Source organism: Empidonax traillii, unplaced genomic scaffold (assembly GCF_003031625.1).
Source record: "Empidonax traillii isolate 1590-97213 ecotype Southwest subspecies unplaced genomic scaffold, ASM303162v1 scaffold13:size3042203, whole genome shotgun sequence".
NCBI classification, from domain to species: Eukaryota; Metazoa; Chordata; class Aves; order Passeriformes; family Tyrannidae; genus Empidonax; species Empidonax traillii.
In genome coordinates this window covers 1040923-1059790 of record NW_020955206.1, presented here as the reverse complement: position 1 = coordinate 1059790, position 18868 = coordinate 1040923, and the positions used below count along the sequence as shown (strand labels likewise).

The window sequence follows — 18868 nt, the reverse complement described above, 5'->3', positions numbered from 1 at the left end:
TTTCTTAGCCCTGAAAACATCAAGACAGGAACCAGACTTTGCTCAGACCACGGTGTTTAATAAAACCTCTGAGGTGCTCCCACCCCAATAAACACATCCAGAGACCAGTAACAGGCAACTCTCAAGTTAACCAGATGTTTATTAGCATTTCTGTAGGTGGAGAGGGTGTTCCAGTACACAAGCAACGAGGTCACGCACAGGTGATGGAATCGTTTCATATTCAAGCAGAGCAGGTTCCACTGAGTTGCTTTATTTCTTCCATTCGTTCTTGTCAAAATCCCACTGGGATGAGATGCCCTCCACAGGGTTAACCCTCATGTCCAACATCCTCTTGGTCTGCGCCGACACCCACTCCTCAGAGAAGGTGTGCGGGATGGGGCCATACACTGTGGGGTGGGATTGGATGGAATCATATTGTGATGGGAAATCAGCAAGTTGGGAACCGAGGGACAAGTGTCACTAACAAAAAGCTTTTATTCCCCTGAAGTCATCCCACTGCAGCAGGTTGCCCAGAGAAGCTGTGGCTACCCCATCCCTGGAAGTGTCCAAGGCCAGGCTGGACAGGGTTTGGAGCAACCTGGTCTAATGGAAGGCCCATGGCAGGGGGTGGAACTGGATGAGCTTTATGGTCCCTCCCAAGTGAAACCATTCTATGATTTTCTTATCTGTTCAAACCTACACTCCCTGCATCCAGTTTCTGATGCATCCAGCTCAGACCGCATTCCCACATGGATTCTCTAGCGGTTTCCTTCATCAGTAAAGGCTTGCACCAAGATAACAGCTTCCTGCTTTCCTTTTCTTGGGAGCCTCAAGGCAGGGAGCAGCTCATTTAACTGCTGCTCTGCCTCACGGCAGCTGGAGGCTACCTTGAGGTCGGATCCTGAGCTGGGAAAGCAGCCAAACACGGCAGGAGCCCAAATGCTCACTACCAAGGCAGCAATAAGCTTTTCCGACAGCAGGGAGGGGAAGCTCTGGGATCGGGAGTATCACCACTCAATCCCCTCCATTTCCTCTCCTCCCAAAGCTCCACTACCCTTCCACAACACAGCTTCCTGAATATTTATGCCATGAACCCACTGACTCTATAAACTTACAACCCCAGGACAGAGTTTTCAGGGACTTACAAACAGTTCCTGCTGGGAGGTCACAGTTAGGGCTCTTCCGCACACCATCCTGACCCCATGGAGAAGCTTATGGGAACTCTCTAATGTCCCATTAGGGGTCATAAACTGATCCTGCTCTCCACTGAAGGGTTACTTACTGAAGTTCTTCTGCCAGATGAGGATGACACCGGTGAGGCCAAGGAAGAACAACACTCCACCCAGTACAGTCTTCCACTCATTTGTTACTTTGTTCATCTCTGCGTAGGTCTCGTTGAATTTCATACGGTACACTGTCAAAAAAAAGCCACAAAATCATCTCTTGTAACTTTTCCTGTGACTTGCAGGTCACAGGGGACTCTCCAGAGGGAGGTGACCAAGGCTGAGGCTGCTCAAAAGGGAATCAGCTGCCTTCTCCCACACCAAGACATCCCCACCTGTTCCACCCTCACATCAATGTCAAGTCTTCATTTTATAGATTATCATAAAGCTGTGCAAAAGTTGCAGAATAGACCTGAAAGGAGGAGAAATTGAGTTCTCCTTCCTCCCTGCCAATTCCCAGTTATGCCAGAACTTCCTAGCACAAATAATTCCAACACAAATGTTTCTATCTCAAAAAGCTTCCCAGCTCTGCCACTAAGGACTTTAAAATCCAAAGCAACACAAGATTTGGAGAGTGCTTAGGAACATCTGAGCAGTTCCTCAAAGGGTTTTAAACCTCTGACACCCGTTCATTGGCCAGGTTCCCACTTCATACCACAGCAGCAGTTAGAAAAAATGAGGCAGTTTTATTTGCAAGTCAAAACACCCACTCAGGGCTTTAATTAGCTGGAATTTGGTTAATGTAAAAGTCAGTGGTCATTAACATTCAAATACACATCACAGCTGAGGGGCTCATTTCCCTCAGCTGGACTAACAATGGCATTTTGTAATGAAGAGATTTTGTCTGGCTTGTTGAAAGCAGATGGGAATCAGGAAACAAATACAACTACTATTTGTTTTCTGGAAGAGGAAGGAACTGCTGGATATGACCTTAGGTCCAGAACAGACATCACAGCAGGTCTGTTTCACATTCTGAAACAGGACCAAGAACACGATCAGAGGGACGAAGCACCTCTCCTGCAAGGAAGGGCTGAGAGAACTGGGATTGTTCAGCCTGGAAGAGAAGGCTTAGGGGTGACTTTATTGTGGCTTTCAATGCCTGAAGGGACTACAAGAAACATGGACAAAGGCCTGGAGGGACAGGACAAGGGGGAATGGCTTCCCACTGGAAGAGGGCAGGGTTAGATGGGAAACTGGGAGAAATTCTTCCCTGTGAGGGTGGGGAGGCCCTGGCACAGGTTGCCCAGAGAAGCTGTGGCTGCCCCATCCCTGGGAGTGTCCAAGGCCAAGTTGGATGGGGCTTGGAGCAACCTCGTCTAGTGGAAGATGTCCCTGTCCACGGCAGGGGATGGAACGAGATGAGATTTAAGGTCCCTTCCAGCCCAAACCATTCCATGATTCCATGGCAGTGAACATGGAGCAGAGGAGATCATGCCATTGCCACATTCAGTGTCAGGTCACTGAAAGCCCCCCAAACCTACGTTCCACTTTCTCATCGATGGACAGGGCGGTCCACGAGGCCTTTTCCTTCTCCTTCAGTGCCTTCTGCTGCGCTGAGAGGTCCCTCACGAAGGCCACCTCAGGCAGGGGCACGTCCCGACGGTCCACGTAGGCTGGGAGGGTGTAATCTTCTGCTTTCACAACGCCAGCTGGAGGGGGGGAGAGAAGAGACACCAATCAAACTCCTGCACAAACATCACTTACAACACAAAACCCCAACAGCTCAGCCAAAAAGGTGAGGCCAGTTAAGGAATCCAGGAGGGAAAAGATCTCCAGATGAAGCATTTAAAACAGGAGCTATTTTAAGAGCATAAGAACAGAATCCCAGACTGCTTTAGGTTGGAAGGGACCTCAAAGCTCATCCAGTTCCACCCCCTGCAATGGGCAGGGACACCTTCCACTATCCCAGGTTGCTCCAAGCCCTGTCCTTGGACACTTCCAGGGATGGGGCAGCCACAGCTTCTCTGGGCAACCTGCGCCAGGGCCTCATCACCCTCACAGGGAAGGATTCCTTCCCAATACCTCATCTAATATCACGAGGAATTTTGTCCTGGAAAGGATGGTCAGGCCTTGGCAGGGGCTGCCCAGGGGGGTGGTGGAGTCTCCATCCCTGGAGGTGTCCATTGAAGGACTGGACGCAGCACTCAGTGCTCTGGGCTGGGTGACAAGGTGGAACCGATGATCCCAGAGCTCTTTCCCACCCTCAATGATTCCTTGATTCCTGCTGCCTCCCCAGCAGCGCCTCTGCACTGCCAGCTGTGGCACTGCCCACTCCCATCGCCAGGCCCCCTTCTCCCCGGTCCTGCCTTTCCCCAGACCCCCAGAGCAGCTGTTTGTGCCCCTGCTCTGCAGGACTGGGTTTGTTGCCCTCACCATCCCCAGGGCAGTGTCACCCACCGTGTCCATGAGCTCTCAGGCACAGGGAGGTGCAGATGGATCTCCTCCCAACGAGGCTGAAGGCTCTGGAGGCCAACATCCTGCAGCAAGAACAGCACCAGGTCAGGTAGGGGCAGGGCAATGGACCAAGAGGAAACAGCAACATTTTCCAATAGTTTATTTAAAAAAATCAGCCAGCCTAGAGGCTTCCTGCCCCTTCTGCAAAGGGCAGCACAGCACTCCATGGTTTTCAAGGACATTCCCCTGCTACAAGATGAGCCTTTCCCTCCCTGTTGCTTCCCAGAGCCTCCTGCACTCAAACCCAAAGCCATTCCCTTGTTTTCAGGGATATTCCCTCACATAATTTACTTGGATGAGTCTTTCTCCCCCTGCACTGGAACCCAAGGACACTCCCCTGTCCAAACCACCCTTCTAAGACACTGTAATTCCCAAACAAGCCGTTCCTGGGCAGACGCCAGGAGCCACAAGTGAGCCGAGCCCAAGCACATCCCACACTCGCTGCGGCAATCCCTGATCAGGGAGCGATCCCGGCACATCCCCGGGCAGGGCGGGCGCAGAGATAGCGGATCCCACACCCACGCGGTGCTCGCGTTCCCCCCGCGGCCCCAGCCCAGCCCAACCCCCCCCCAAGTCCCCAGGAGACCCCGCCGCCCGCCCTGACCTTGCCCCGCCCCGGTGTCACCTCAGGCCCGCCCGACCTGCGGCGACACCGGCGATTTGACCCCGCACCGACACGGTGAGACCCCCTCGGCGGCGGCGGCCGCAGCGCTCTCCCCTCACACCACCCCCTGGCAGCCCCCCCAACCCACGCTGCCGCGCCCGCCCTCCCGCTGGCCAGGGGGCGGATGGGGATGGCGGGGGGGTACCCTGCACCCTCCCAGCCCGTTCCCAGCCCCCTCCCGGCCCTTTCCCGACCCGGCCCGGCCCGGCCCGGCCCCACGACCTGCCGACCGTCCTCTACCGCGGGCGGGACCGGAACGAGCCGCGGCCGGAAGCGCAGGGCACGCCGGGAAGTCGGATGGAGAGGGAGCCGGGACGGAGCGGCCGCGCGCGAGGGCTGATGGGATGCGGGCGGACCGCCCGTGGAGGTTTAGCACTGAATCTCAGAATCCCAGAATCCCATCATCGCTCAGGGTGGGAAAGCGCTCCCGGATCGCTGAGCCAAATTTGTGCCTTATCCCCGCCTTGTAACCAGCCCAGAGCACTGAGTGCCACGTCTAGGCGTTCCTTGGACACCTCCAGGGGTGGGGACTCTACCACTGTCCTGGGCAGACCTTTCCAAGGCCTGACCACCCTTTCCATGGAGAAATTCCTCCTGATGTCCAACCTGAACCTCCCCTCGCACAGCTGGAGGCCGTTTCCCCTCATCCTGTCCCTTGTTCCCCGGGAGCAGAGCCCGATCCTCACCTGGCTCCCCCCTCTTGTCAAGGAGTTGTGGAGAGGGAGAAGGTCCCCCCTGAGCCTCCCTTTACCCAGGCTGAGTCCCCCCAGCTGCTCCTGCTGCTCCAGACCCTTCCCCAGCTCCGTTCCCTTCCCTGGACACGCTCCAGCCCCTCAGTGTCTGTCCTAGAGGGGCTCAGAACTGGACAGAGAATCCCAGGTGTGGGATTCCCCCAGTGCTCAGCATGGGGGGGACAGTCCCTGCCCTGGCCCTGTGCCCACAACGGGGACGGAACAGCCCGGGTGTCACCGGTCTGTGCTCACCGGGGCACCCACGGGCACCCCTGGGCACCCCTGGGCTCGTGCCCAGCCACTGTAACCAGCACCCACAGCTCCTTTTCCCCGCATTTCCCAACCCCCTGCCTGGCCCGGGCTGTGTCCGCGCTGACCCTCACGGGGACTGGAGCCGCGTCCCGCACCCCCTAAAACCCCAAAACCCCCGTCCCTCCCCCGTCCCCCCGTGCGCCGGAACAGCCACAATCCGCCCCAAAATCGCTGTCGTAAGAGCCGGCGGTGCTTGGCGGCGCTTTGCCGACACTCGGCGGCGCTCGGGGGCGGGCGGGGAGCGGCGTGGCCGGGCCGGGCCGTGCCGGGGCAGGTCCCGGGGCGGGTCCCGCTGCCGGGGCAGGGTCGCGGCACGATGAAGCTGACCACCCAGGCGTACTGCAAGATGGTCCTGCACGGCGCCAAGTACCCGCACTGCGCCGTGAACGGGCTGCTGGTGGCCGAGCGCCCGCCGGCCCCGAGGCCGCCGCAGCCCGCGCTGTTCGTGGATTGCATCCCGCTGTTCCACGGGACGCTGGCGCTCGCCCCCATGCTGGAGGTGGCCCTGACCCTGGTGAGGTGGGGCAGGGTTTGGGGAGGGGTCCTTGGGATGGGGGTGATGGGGAGGCAGTGCCCGAATTCCGGGTGTTCGCGCTTGGAACGCCCGGAGCTCCGGCATCGGAGGGATGTGGAGCTGCTGGAGCGAGCCCAGAGGAGGCCACGGGGATGCTCCGAGGGCTGGAACCCCTCTGCTCTGTTTCCAGGCTGGGAGAGCTGGGGGTGTTCAGCCTGGAGGAGACTCCAGGGAGACCTCAGAGGCCCTTCCAGTGCCTAAAGGGGCCCCAAGAGAGCTGGAAAGGGATTTTGGACAAGGCCTGGAGGGACAGGACAAGGGGGAACGGCTTCACACTGCCAGAGGGCAGGGTTAGATGGGATATTGGGAAGGAATTCTGCCCTATCAGGGTGGGGAGGCCCTGGCACAGGTTGCCCAGAGAAGCTGTGGCTGCCCCATCCCTGGGAGTGTCCAAGGCCAGGTTGGACGGGGTTTGGAGCAACCTGGGCTAGTGCAAGGTGTCCCTGCCCATGGCAGAGGGTGGAAATCGATCATCATTTAGATCTCTCCCAACCCAAACCACTCCATGATTCCATGATTATGAGCAGGAGAAATTCTGTCCCATTTTAACATCTGTAAAACTTAACCAATTTTTTATTCCTCCAGATTCATTGGCTTTAATGTTCCCCTCGCTTTGTATCTCTTTTTCACCCAAAAAAAAAAAAAAGATTTATTTGCAAATAAATTCAGTTACTTGTACCTAAATTCTAGTTTTGTCCAGCTGAGATGATGCCATGGGAATGTTGACATCTTTCTGAAGCCTGGAAATGATGAAATGAAGCCAGAGCAGCTGATCCTGAGCCTTGACCATTCACTTTTGCCATGAAACACATACAATTTCTCATTTAAAATATGTTTACAGCAGTGTAACAGTGTGGGATGGGCACAGTATTGTGTGCTGCTGGTGTCATCGCTTTCTGAGTTTGATTTTCTTCATGTTATTCCTTGGGAAAATGGAATAATCCTGTTTATAATTGCCTTAATGTATGCAGAGCTTGATTTTTTCACCTTTTAGAGTGGCAGTAACTTGTTTTTCCTCTGTGAATATGTAGAAGTTGCTAGTAAAGTGTAGAATAATGTATATAATAAAGTATGTATAGGGTTTTCATTAAATTAGGATTAAAAACCTTTCTGCAGGGTTTGTGGCAGTGAATTTTTGTAAGCTTTTGGCCTTCAGTGTATTTTTCTCGTGTAGATCTTGCTGCAGGATCAGATTATTAGGAAACAAATCCTGTTTCTTGTGACATCTGAAAGGTCTTGCCACATCTACAGCAAGAAAACTGTTCTGGAGCCAAAGAAATGGTATCATTTTATTTACTTACTCTCAATTTTTGGTACAGAAAGGTAAAGATTGGGAATCTCTGGCATTTCCCACATCAGTTAGGATTTACTGTGTGGTTCACAGCCATGTTTGTTGCCTCCTGTGATCCTTGGCAGCTTCAGAACAGAGGTTTGACAAGGGCCCAGGGCTCTTTGCTCCTGTTCTGGGTTTAAACAAAGGCAAAGGTGTCAATAAACACTGTCAGAACAGTTATGAAAATTGGATTTCATCGTGGTAAGGTTTCTGTACAACCTAACGTGTGGTTACTGAATAAATCAGTGAGATAACTGCAGCAAAACACCTCTGTTTCTAAAGGATTTCACAGCTTTGACAGGATTTTATGGGATCTGTTTCTCTTCTAGTTCGATTATTGCTGATTCTTGGTCAAGCCTGTGGCCTGGTTGTAAGTGGGAGGGTTTTCCAGAACCGGCCCCACGAGTTTCACCTCCTTTTCTCTGACCTGAGTCATCCCAGAATGATAAATGGGAGCAATAATGCCCTGATTTAATCTGGAAAGAGAGGATTCACTTCCAAATGGGTTTGTCCATGTGGTGACTCCTAAAATGTATGGGGAATCAACAAAACCCGTACAAATAAACAAACATGAAGCTGTGTCAGGGGAGGTTTAGGTTGGATATCAGGAAAAGGTTCTTCCCCCAGAGGGTGGGTGGGCACTGAACAGGCTCCCCAGGGCAGTGGGCACAGCCCCAAGGCTGACAGAGCTCAAGGAGCTTTTGGACAACGCTCTCGGGGACATGGTAGAATTTTGGGGTGTCCTGTGCAAGACCAGGAGTTGAATTCATCCTTGAAGGTGCGTCCCAACTCAGGATATTCCGTGACTGCAGCAGGGCTGGAGGTTTGTTTAATTTGCACTTTGGCACTTTGAGATCCCTTTCGAAAGCAGAGTCATTAAGAAAAAGTGAATTAAGTTTCACGTGGGGTTTCTTTGTGCCTTTGAATTTCTCAGGTAATTGATGTGGTTTTGCAACCACATCTCAAAAAAAAAAAAAAAAAAAAAAAAAAAAAAAAAAAAAAAAAAAAAAAAAAAAAAAAAAAAAAAAAAAAGAACCCAAACCAGAAACCAGGGAGCACTTCCCTCTCTCCCCCAACCTGGAACAGCGCTCAGGTGGCAGCAGGTCCTTCTCCTCCTCTTCCCAGGGCTCTTCCAAATCCCCAGGCACCTGCAGCAAAGCAGAACACAGGCCCCTGTGGATTTTTCCAGGGTGACAAGCTCCATATGGAAGCGAGATCCCCTTTGTCCCCAGTCACTTGCCCTTGGCAGGTCTGGACGTGACTAAAAATATCAGGAGCTAATTGATGCTGAGGAAACCTGTAGTGACAGTGGTTAGAGAGAGTTTGGAAATTGCAGCTGGAAACAGCTTTCATTCCTAACAGATTTTTTTTCTCTTTTTTTTTTTTTTTTTTAATACAGAAGCAATTTTTAATTGCCACTTAAGGAACTGAGAACTCTAAAATCATTCTCCCATTTCTTTTCCTTTTAAGACAATTTTTGGTACAGAACAAAAATGCATTTTAAACCAAGTTTTTTAATTTTTAAATTGATGGACTTTTTTTATTATTATTATTATTAATTTTAGTGTCTGGCTTTGGGCTCTAATGCCAAGCTTTCAAGCCACTAACAATTAAAACCTGAGTCCTAAGCCCTTGAAATGGGTTTGTAATTGAAACAGCAGTTGGCCCTCAGCTCTAGTAGGGCTACACAGCCTCTTTTTTTTATCACTTAAATCCATGTCATCCTTTGGATTATTCACATGGCTGGTTTGTTTGTTTGTTTATGCAGTCTAATACTATAATTATTGCTGAAAATGAGATTGATTTGACTTCCAGGATGCGACAGGTCAGCAGCAGATGTATTTTTGGACTCCATTTTAATAGAGCTGTGGAGGGTTTTTTGAGGCCGTGCTCTCCAGGGACTGCAAAGGAAAATTCGAGCTGCTCTCTCCACTTCTGTCTTTCAGGGCTCTGTATTCTGCTGACTTGATATCCTCAATTCTGAAGAGAAACATCATATATATATAGAGAAAGATATTTTCAAAGCAGGACAGACTCAGCAGGAGGAATTCAGGTCCAGTTTAAAGCAGGAAGAACAGCAGTGTTGAAACTCACTTGAAAAGAAGCAACTGACAACAAAACTGCTTTAACTTTTGTGCTTCTGTAAATCAGAAGTCGTGTAAATTGCATGCAAAAAAAATACATATGTTTAAGCTTTTACATACAGATGTTAAATTAGGAAGAACTCTCAAAGGAAAACAATTTTATCTCAAAAGCTTTTTTGTGACAGAGCGGGTTGAAAAAATGGGAAGTGGGGCAAATTTCTGCCTCACACTTACCTTTCACCTCAAGCTTTATTTTCTAATGAAGGCCAAAAATACTTGCATTTTGACCTAGAAATGTTGCATTGGAAGTAAAATGCACAAGCTCTTTCTGAAATGACAAGGAAATCACACTTCCATGCTGTGATCATGCTCTGAAGTCTGGGTGTCAGGTGAACACCGACAGACAATCGCCCCAACCATCAGTGGCTGAGACCCAAAATCCTCTCCCATGCAGTGTTTAATAGTCCTGTCACTCGAATTTAGGCCAGGCTTTGACTGAGATCACTTCTTGCTCTTTTGCTCCATTTGGTTAATGTTTTCCATCATTCTCCAAATGCTCAATTGGGTTCCTCTGTTCCAGTTAAATCAGCCAAACTCCGCGTGAGCGCGCACGTAAAGAGACATAAATATGTAGATATTTAAAGATGTAGCAGTGCTTCGTTGCTGTTTTATTTGCAGGGCTGACATGGGATTTCCTTAATTCTGGGGAGATTTTTTCTTATTTTTTCCTGGGTTTAATTGTTCCCATTGCTTTTCCAGATTGACTCCTGGTGCAAGGAGAACAGCTACGTGATAGCTGGATATTACCAGGCGAACGAACGCGTGAAAGATGCCAGGTGTGTTGGTGCAATATTTCCTTCTGTTTGCTCTTTTAGGTTGTACTTTGGACTCTGCCAGCAGAAATCATCCACATAAATCAGGCGTGTTGATTAACTTTGACAACTGTCATCTGGTTCCACATTGTCTCCCTGGTGCTGGGGGATGTGGCCTTTGTTCAGGTGCAGAAACTCCAGGCTTTCCAGAATCCCTCCTCATCAGTGGATACTATAAAAGGCCAGGCTTTGAATGACTGCCAGCCACTTTAATTGCAGTTGTCAGGGAAATAGCCAAAATTTGTAGCATGTTTGCTTGTGCAGTACAGATCTTGTAAACTCTTGAGTATCTCATGGAAAGTCAGAAGTGACCTAATTCTTTCTAAACTACTTAATTATCTCTGAGTTTTATTGAACCCATTTTTTTACGTGGAAAGGGATGCTCTTGAAGTGGAAGATGATATGCAGTGATATCTCTTATTTATCACTTATTTTCCCCAGGTTTAGTATTTTGTTTCCCTGCTGCCTGACTCAGATTACCCAATAAGCAATAAGGGACCGTCCTGTGAAGCCACAATTTAGTTTCAGATCTGTATATCACATGTTTACTCTTCTATCTATTAGACAAATCCAGTATTGGGACTACTGAGAGGACATGATATTTGCATTTAAAATAAATAAGAACAGGTTGTTTAAAGTATTATGCCATTTTCCCTGGAAGTGTTCAAGGCCAGGTTGGACAGGGCTTGGAGCAACCTGGTCTAGTGGAAGGTGTCCCTACCCATGGCAGGGGGTGGGACTGGATGATCTTTAAAGGTCTTTTCCAACCCAAACCATCCAATGGTCCTCTGATTCCAGTTATTTGTTCATGTGTATTCAGACTCAAATGTGTATTTTAAGTAACACTTGTGACTTCTAAGGTATCTAATGGGGATAAAGGCATTATTAGTCACTTCCTTACAAGGGAAATGAAACTGCTGGAGACATTTTTAAGGAAAAGATACAATTTGTCCTGTTTGAGGTTTGAACAAATATCACAGGCTTGATGGTTTTTTTAAACCCAGTTTAATTTCTGAAGATAACTGGCACCATGCAGAGATTGTCATTGGCACCGCTGGCACCACATAGAGATTGTCATCTTTGAAACATGCTAAAGGTTTTGAAAGATATTTTTAAAAGATTACCTGATTTTGGTAGAACAACTGGACAGTGAGTGAGTTCAAGTTCAGACTGGGGAGAAAACTCAGTTTTCTTTTTCAAATACCTGCCAGGGCAGAGCTGGTTGCAGTGTTTGGTCTGGTGGAAGAAGGTAGGAGGCCACAAAACACTGATTCCATGTCATCAGTGCACTATTTGCCATTCCAAACCTGTTGCCTGAGCACAGCTGAGATCTGGACCGTGTGCTGCAGAGAGGAGCTGAGCGTTTCTTGGCCTCCTTCTATCAGCTGTAGCATCAGCTCTCTATCTTGTTCCTGCCTGTAAGCATGCTGTGACCTTCTCACATCTCTTTGAGCCCGTTTCCTGCTGGTTTCAGCTGGGCTGTCGTGGTTCGCATAACTCAGTTCCTTTTCCCTTCTGCTGCAGCCCAAACCAGGTTGCGGAGAAAGTGGCCTCCAGGATTGCCGAGGGCTTCACGGACACGGCGCTCATCATGGTAATCACCTCATTCCCCCTCACCCTCTCTTTATTGTATTCTGACCATGGTGTTGGACCAGCCATGGAAATGGAAATCTTTTTTCTGGGTCCTTTAATAAGTAAATAATTTTCTCTTCCCCTCCAAATGCTCTGGGGAAGAGACGCAGTGACCTGTAGCCAGTGTAGTTCAAAGTCTGCAGAGAGACTGTGGTGAGCTCTCTGCCACCTCAAAGGAACTGGAGGCCTGCTCTGCATGTTCAGGCAGCACATTCATGCTTCAACCCTGCTTCTGCAACATAAATTATTATCTTTAATGTCACAGTCAGGGCTTTGCCTCCTTGCTGCAGTGACAAAGGATGTTGGCAGCTTAAATTTGGCTGTGTGGAGGCAGAACAGTGGATAGGTGGAAGGTACCCTGTTCTTACAAACTGACTTTGGGTTTTATTTCATCCCTTGGGATGCTGAGGGGGTGTTTTTGTGTCCACACTAGGTTGACAACACCAAGTTCACGATGGAGTGTGTGGAGCCTGCCATCCACGTGTACGAGCTGCACGAGAACAAGTGGAGGTGCAAGGACCCGCACATGTGAGTAAACTCCGAGTTCAGTGGCATTTGGGTAGTGAGGGGAAACAGCTTGTCTGGGTAATGGCAAAACTTTTTGGCTGAGTGACACTGTGGGTGTAGCTGATAGTGATTTTAAAGCTGTTTCTTGCTGCAGTGAGAGAGAAGAGCTGGTTCCTGCAGCCAGGCCATGACCATTCTGCAGTGCATGGCTTAATTTTCAGAGTGGAGGAGGTGGTGGAGATTTCCTTTGTGATTCCTATTTATCCCTGGCTGTTTTGCATCCTAGTGATTTTTGTGAAGATTGGACTGAAGCCCAGAGAATTGCTGCCTCTCTCTTGGACAGCAAGTCCTACGAGACGCTGGTGGATTTCGACAATCACCTGGATGACATCCGGAACGACTGGACAAACCCGGAGATTAACAAAGCTGTCCTGCACCTGTGTTAGAGGGGCTCCTACTGACTAATCCACGGGCATTCCCACTATGTACTGAAGAGAGAAAAATGCTATTTTTGAATGTAAATAGAATAACATTCAGTACCTTGTGTGGAAAGCTGACTGATTAAAGGGGAGGGGCACGTCACGTGGCGCAGTGAATCTTTTTTGTGAGATTCCTTGGAAGAGATGCCAGCTGTCAGATCCAGCTGTCCTCGTGGACACCATCCCACTTGTAGTGAATGTTGCTATTCCTTCGAAACCAGGACTGCTTCTGCTTGGCCCCACTGTCCGTATGACAAAGTTTTGACTAAGCTTTTCTAATCTTTAGAGAGGTTACTTTTTAATGATTTATGGAAATACCTTTCAAAAAAAAATCAATCCTGTCCTCAGATGAGAGATTTTTTAAGGGCAAAGACATAAAATGTAAGGTGAACGGTTTCTTCTGGCCTGGTTTAGAATTGTAATTCTGTTGGCACAGTAAAATGCAAACTGCTGAGGATGTTCCATGCTCATGTGTCACCTGTTTTGCAGTGCTTTAGCATGACACAGCTACAGAGAGTGTTTTAAAGAAGTATTCCCAAATAATATGGTGATTCCTGCTCTCCATGGGCTTGACAACCAGTTATTGCTTGAACATGTTAAACACAAAGTAAATGATTTATAAAAAGCACTGGAAGCACACTAATGAGTTTGAATCTACATTTTTAGTCTACAAGAGTGAAATATCATATGAATTTTTTGCATTTTGTGGGGGTTTATCTGCAGGTCTCATTTTCCAGTGGTTCACATGGTACATATTTCAGTAGATCCAAAATGTTTCGCTCTGATTTGAAGGCAAGCAAATGGAATCTAAGGAGCCTGGATACAGTGTAGTTCAGCTTCTGCCTTGTCTTTCTCATTAATATTTATTTCCAAGAAGAAGTTTAATGGACAATGAGGCTTTGTGTCAGACTAGAACAGCTCTTTGTAAGCCTTGTTGCCTCACTCGTCATGGTTGTTTGCCCAACTGTAGTTAAACATAGCCTCAATCCTCTAAATTTCCATCTATTCCTACCCAAAAATGTGTTTACAAGAAAGATCCAAGTGTCCACCAAATGGTCCACTTCTGTCCAAGCTCCTGCTTTTTCCTTAGTGTTAGAATCCCAGGATGGTGGGATTAAAAATCATATTCCACCCCCTCTGCCATGGGCATGACACCTTTCACTAGACCAGGTTGCTCCAAGCCCCATCCAACCCGGTCTTATTTTAAAACACAGAATGGGATTGCCAAAACCTCTTGATCTGCCTCTGCTTCAGGTTCAATAAGCACAAGTTTTGCTCTTGGTCCTGGGGTAAGGCTAAAATGCTGTTTGCAGCAGGGAATAGAACAGGATGCCTCCAGTCAGGTCCTGCTGTGGAGTTCCCTCCAGGTCAGATTCCACTGAGGCAAGAGGTGAGATTGGAGGTTCAGGGAGGGGAGGAATGTTTGGTTTATCTCTCTGTTCTGCACTAGACAGGTGTGACTACAACAGAGATTGGCCTGTAGTCAATAACCTTTCCTAAGAGTGAGTCAGGCTTGCAGGAGAGGAAAATGTTTTCACTTGTTGAATGAAAACATCTATTTAGCTCACAAACAACGAGATCAGCACGTTCCAGTGGCTGTTTCACTCCACAAGTGTAGGAAAATATATCCTGGGAGCAGGCTCTGCAAACAGCCCGGGCTGCAGGAAGAGGGCTGTTGTTGTACTTTGTACAAACACCTCTTGAAATCCAAGAGGCAGATGTTATCTTAGCAAGATTCCTTGTGTGAAGTTGTCAGTAGGAGCTGGTGTGTCTGCAGAGCCCCTGGAAATGTATTATTTCATGTTCTTTGTAACAGGATATCATAATGAAGCTTTGATCATACATATGCTAATTTGGGCTAATCTTCCCATCCTCCCCTCTCATCCCCCTAAGACAAGGCAAACCGTGTCTCCTCATTCCCTGTGACTAACCACTGGGACACACTGCTGGAAGGGGAGCAGCTTTTATTGCTTTGCCTTCCCCTTTTGTTATCTTTTGTTTGCTCTCAAACGAGGATCTCTGAGTGTTTTGCCACCAGCAGAAGCCCAGGCTGGCTTTGAGCAGAGGACAAGAGCTGCTGCGGTGCAGGTCTGATCTCACCTGGCCTATTTGCATTGAAGGCTGGACAAAAGGCAGCAATTTCAGGCAGCCACGGTGGCTCTTGTGAAAGAATGAGGAAGCTGCAGGTCTCAGGGAAGGCAGTGTTCCCCTTTCCTGCTGATGCACCACGAGCAAATGCTGGTTTTCTGGCTGGCTGATCAGTTGGATTCATCGCAGGAATTTGAGGTAACTCCTTTTTAAAACTTCAGGGGGAAGAAATCTTGGGGAAGGCATCTCTGTTGCTCGAGCCCTCGTGATAGCTGGGAAGACAGTACAGGGAATGAGTGTCCTACTCTTTTTTGGTTTCTTAGCAGTTAATGACATGTAAGATTAATTTTTCCCCTTTATTCATCAAAATTTGGAAACTTGGCATTTGCCTGCCCAGATGTTTAACTCCCAGCTTTTTACCTCATCCATGCGTCCTGAAGGACTTGGAAATAAGAGGATCACAGAACAGTTTGGGTTGGGAGGGATCTTAAATCTCATCTCATTCCACCCCTTGCCATGGGCAGGGACACCTCCCGCTATCCCAGGTTGCTCCAAGCCCTGTCCAAGCTGGCTTTGAACACTTCCAGGGATGGGGCAGCCACAACTTCTCAGGGCAACCTGTGCCAGGGCCTCCCCACCCTCACAGGGAAGAATTCCTTCCCAATATCCCATCTAACCCTGCCGTCTTCCAGTGGGAAGCCATTCCCCCTTGTCCTGTCCCTCCAGGCCCTTGTCCAAAGTCCCTCTCCAGCTCTCCTGGAGCCCCTTTAGGCACTGGAAGGGGCTCTCAGGTCTCCCTGGATCCTTCTCTTTAGGCTGAACACCCCCAGCTCTCCCAGTCTGTCGGATTCTTCTTTCCCCACTCTCAACCCCAGTATTTCAAAACAGTGACAGACAGCCCTCTCAAGCAGATGGGTGACAGGAGCCACAGGGTGTCAGATTAGTTGGTTTTGGGGTGCTCACAAGTGAGGTGCTTCTGCCATTTCCCCTCTGATTTCATCACTCTGTGTGTATTATGAGAATTTTGGGAGGTTTTTTCTCCATCCAGCAGGGAAAGCAGCCTGCCACTGGCATTTTCCCCCTTCCCATCTGCCAGCAGAGCTGCTCATGGGATATTCCCTCCGTGTGCCAGAGTGAAAGCAAGCAAAGACCTCCCACATAACCTGCCTCAGCTCATTAGAGCTGACCTGGGTGCCAGGAGAAGCGTGGAGGAGCCACAGCCCCTTCATCTGGCACAGCTGGTGCTGGGAGCAGACAGATGTGCAGGGCCCACCCCCAAGAATTCCTTAGGCAAGCGGCAGAGCTGCAAGGAGAGGTGACAGTGACGGATGCAGGAAGCAATCCCGGGTCTCTCTGCTCCCTGGCTCGAGGCCTAATCGCTGCACTCTGCGACCGGGAAAGTGTCTGGAGATGCCGAGTGGAGGGCACTGCTCGGAGAGCGCGGGATGCTAATGGAGGAGGCTCTTAGTGGGGTGGGCTTGCGGTTGAGTGCAGCTTGGAAAATGGCCTCGAGGGGAAATGTGCTCAATTTGCGAGCTGTGCTTCTCGTTTGGGCTTAATTCAGCTCCTGGAGCGGAGCTGGGAGCGAACTGGTCCATATTGGGCTGGTCCAGGCCGGGCAGGCAGCCTCCCTCACATCCTGCCCGGGCTCTGATTCTTCCAGCTGGAGTTAAACACCTCAACATCTCACCCTCCTGTACCACAAACCCCTCTTTGCTCTCCCCACCGCCCCAAACAAGCCCTCCCGCTGCCGGCAGCGATTTCTCTGTGCCCAAGTATCCGCTGAGGACTCTATCGATTTATCTTTTTTTTTCCCACTGTCGCTTTTAGACCACATTTTTCACCCAGCCTTCTCATCCGAAAGTACACCCCAGCTGCATCCCGTCCTCTGGTTTCCAGCCATCACCCGGCAAAAGGCGGCAGAGGCGGATTCGGAGAGGATGGAGGCGGGGGGCTGGCGGGGGTCCCCTGGGGACTGCGTGGCCAGCTTGGCACTCGGCGGTCTACCGGAGCTGTGATGAGGCAAGCAGGGAATTCTGCTCTTAAAATTACCTGGTAGGTGGGCTGGGGGCAGTGGGTGACTCCGTGAGTGGTTCCAGGCAGCGCCGCTCCGGCTGCAGCGTGGCAGCACTTTGGCTGGATGCGGGCAGGAGCCGTGCCAGGCATGTCCCGCTCTGCACAGCGCCAGCCCACCAAGGCCCAGGGAAACGGCACAGCCCTTCCTAGAAATGCGTCCTGGAGCTTAAAAGATGGACCTAATTGAAAAAATTGTATTGAGGTTGTAGCAGGGGATAAAAGGGAAAGCTGGGCCGAGATTAACCTGGAGCTCGGCAAGCCAGGAAGCGCAGCAGCCGTGGCCAGGTCCCTAAGCCAATTCCCGGCCGTGGCCTCCCTGCTGAATCCATGCTGGCGGGGAGGTAGTTTGTCCTGGATGCAGGAGAGCCCGGCACACTCTGGTTTCGTGCATCAGGTACGTGCTGATTTTCCCCTTTGCTTCCAACCCTCCCATCACAGCAGCTCCTGCCTCGCTCGTGCCACATCCCGGCGGATTTTCTTCAGGGGTGTTTTCTGCCTGCTTGGTTCCTGCTCGATCTGCTGGTCCTGCCAAGAGCCTGTGCTTGGGGAATGCTGGAGCTGCTCCAGTTTCCCCAGAGTCTGCATCCTCAGCTGCTTCCTCGTGACATCCTCCTCCCTTCCCATGCCTGGCATCCCCTCCGGGCACCACTCGCCAGCCCTGGATCACTGTGGGGCTCCAGGAGGGAGTTTCTTTTCCCCTCCCAGCACTTGCTGCCTTGTTGCCGCTTCCAGATCCAGCAAGTCTCATGCAGTGGCCCTGCAGCCCCTTTCTGGGGCACTCCCTGAGCCAGGCTGGGACCTGCCCTTTCCCCTGCTTGGGCCAGAAGGGATGGGGGCAGAAGGGGGGCCAGGTGGCCTCGTAGCTCCGTTAGCACAGAGCCAGGGTGACGTGTCACCTGCGTTAGCAGACCCTGGGACTCCGTGACCCAGAAAGCTCCTTCCTCCCCCTCCCTCCCTGCTAAAACGAGCCCAGCTGGTGTTTACAGGAGCAGCTCCTTGAAGGGAGCAGGCAGAGCTGCTCCGGGTTCTCCAGCCAAAGCTTTTCTCTTGGCCGGTGTTTGCAAAACACATCCTTTTCCCTGCGGTTCCCCCGGCGCCTGGGAAGCCATCAGCTCACCCTGCCCTTCACCTGAAGGGAAGTTCGGAGGCTGCCCTCCATCCTCCCCACCATCAGTGCCTCAGCCCTCTCCATCCTCCCCTGCATCAGGGCAGGATGGAGTTGGTGGGTTGGGGAGCACCGAGCCCAGGGTGCGGAGCAGCCCAGCTGCCAAAGAGCCACGGCCAGGACTGGAAACCAGTGGTTGACCTCATCAGAGGGCAGCTCAGCTGGTTGCCTGGGCTGGAGATTCAAGTGTTCCCCCAGAGAGTGAAGGTGGCTCCGATACCCACCCACCAAGGGAGCTGTATGGGCCCACGCTCTTCCTCCCCATGGCTGGCTGGCTCTTGGTTTGGCCAGTTGCCCTGACGTGATGCTCAGCAAGTCACAGCTCAGCCCTGGCCCTGTGACAGCAATCAGGAACTGGGAGAGATGTGGATTGGAGGCAAGGCGGGGGGGGGTGTCTCACAATGACCATAGAAAGGGGGTGTTGGGCCCACTGGGCTGCTCCTGTGCTTGGAACTCAGGTCTCCCTAACACTGGTCATTCAGCAGTGATGGGGGCTCCACACCAGAGTCCATTCCAGTCCATTCCCCGCCACCTCGAGGTGTCCAACCCCCACCTTCTGTTTCCCAGCCCTGGGGAGGACAGTAAGGGGTGTCTGAGCTGTGTTTGTGCCTATCAGGTGACACCACAGCAGCTGGAGCAGTGCTGCACCCGCAGAGCAAACCACAGGTATTTTAGCAGCCTCGTGTTTATGTTTC

At 50.7% G+C, this 18868-nt stretch overlaps 2 protein-coding genes across 3 annotated transcripts; one reads left to right on the top strand and one right to left on the bottom strand.

Annotated features, from left to right (window-relative positions):
- Window positions 1-121: 121 nt before the first annotated feature.
- On the bottom strand, window positions 122-4634 carry LOC114060815. The gene is made up of 5 exons (XM_027890623.1): window positions 4543-4634; window positions 3600-3679; window positions 2684-2851; window positions 1262-1393; window positions 122-386 (listed from the first exon to the last, which is right to left on the bottom strand). Exons 2-5 carry the CDS (start codon window positions 3676-3678, stop codon window positions 250-252), a joined length of 516 nt encoding a protein of 171 aa, XP_027746424.1. The 5' UTR covers window position 3679; window positions 4543-4634; the 3' UTR covers window positions 122-249.
- Window positions 4635-5609: 975 nt separating this feature from the next.
- EMC8 (ER membrane protein complex subunit 8) lies at window positions 5610-17306 on the top strand. 2 transcript variants are annotated; one of them, XR_003571960.1, is made up of 6 exons: window positions 5610-5877; window positions 10114-10190; window positions 11751-11820; window positions 12292-12386; window positions 12652-12969; window positions 17294-17306. XR_003571960.1 is itself a non-coding variant. In XM_027890599.1 (5 exons), exons 1-5 carry the CDS (start codon window positions 5680-5682, stop codon window positions 12809-12811), a joined length of 600 nt encoding a protein of 199 aa, XP_027746400.1. In that variant the 5' UTR covers window positions 5610-5679; the 3' UTR covers window positions 12812-13472. The 2 variants fall into 2 exon arrangements, 1 of the variants encoding a protein (XP_027746400.1); XM_027890599.1 differs by lacking the exon at window positions 17294-17306 and having other exon boundaries at window positions 12652-13472.
- Window positions 17307-18868: the final 1562 nt, after the last annotated feature.

Excerpts from the sequence above, each read along its gene's own strand:
- LOC114060815 (XM_027890623.1), bottom strand. The coding sequence starts at position 3,678 with ATGTTGGCCTCCAGAGCCTTCAGCCTCGTTGGGAGGAGATCCATCTGC. Across the intron at positions 1,394-2,683 it reads CATCGATGAGAAAGTGGAAC|TGTACCGTATGAAATTCAAC; the intron begins GTAGGTTTGGGG and ends TTTTTTTGACAG. Across the intron at positions 387-1,261 it reads CATCTGGCAGAAGAACTTCA|TGTATGGCCCCATCCCGCAC; the intron begins GTAAGTAACCCT and ends CCCACCCCACAG.
- EMC8 (XM_027890599.1), top strand. The coding sequence starts at position 5,680 with ATGAAGCTGACCACCCAGGCGTACTGCAAGATGGTCCTGCACGGCGCC. Across the intron at positions 5,878-10,113 it reads TGGAGGTGGCCCTGACCCTG|ATTGACTCCTGGTGCAAGGA; the intron begins GTGAGGTGGGGC and ends TTGCTTTTCCAG. Across the intron at positions 12,387-12,651 it reads AGGTGCAAGGACCCGCACAT|TGATTTTTGTGAAGATTGGA; the intron begins GTGAGTAAACTC and ends TTTGCATCCTAG.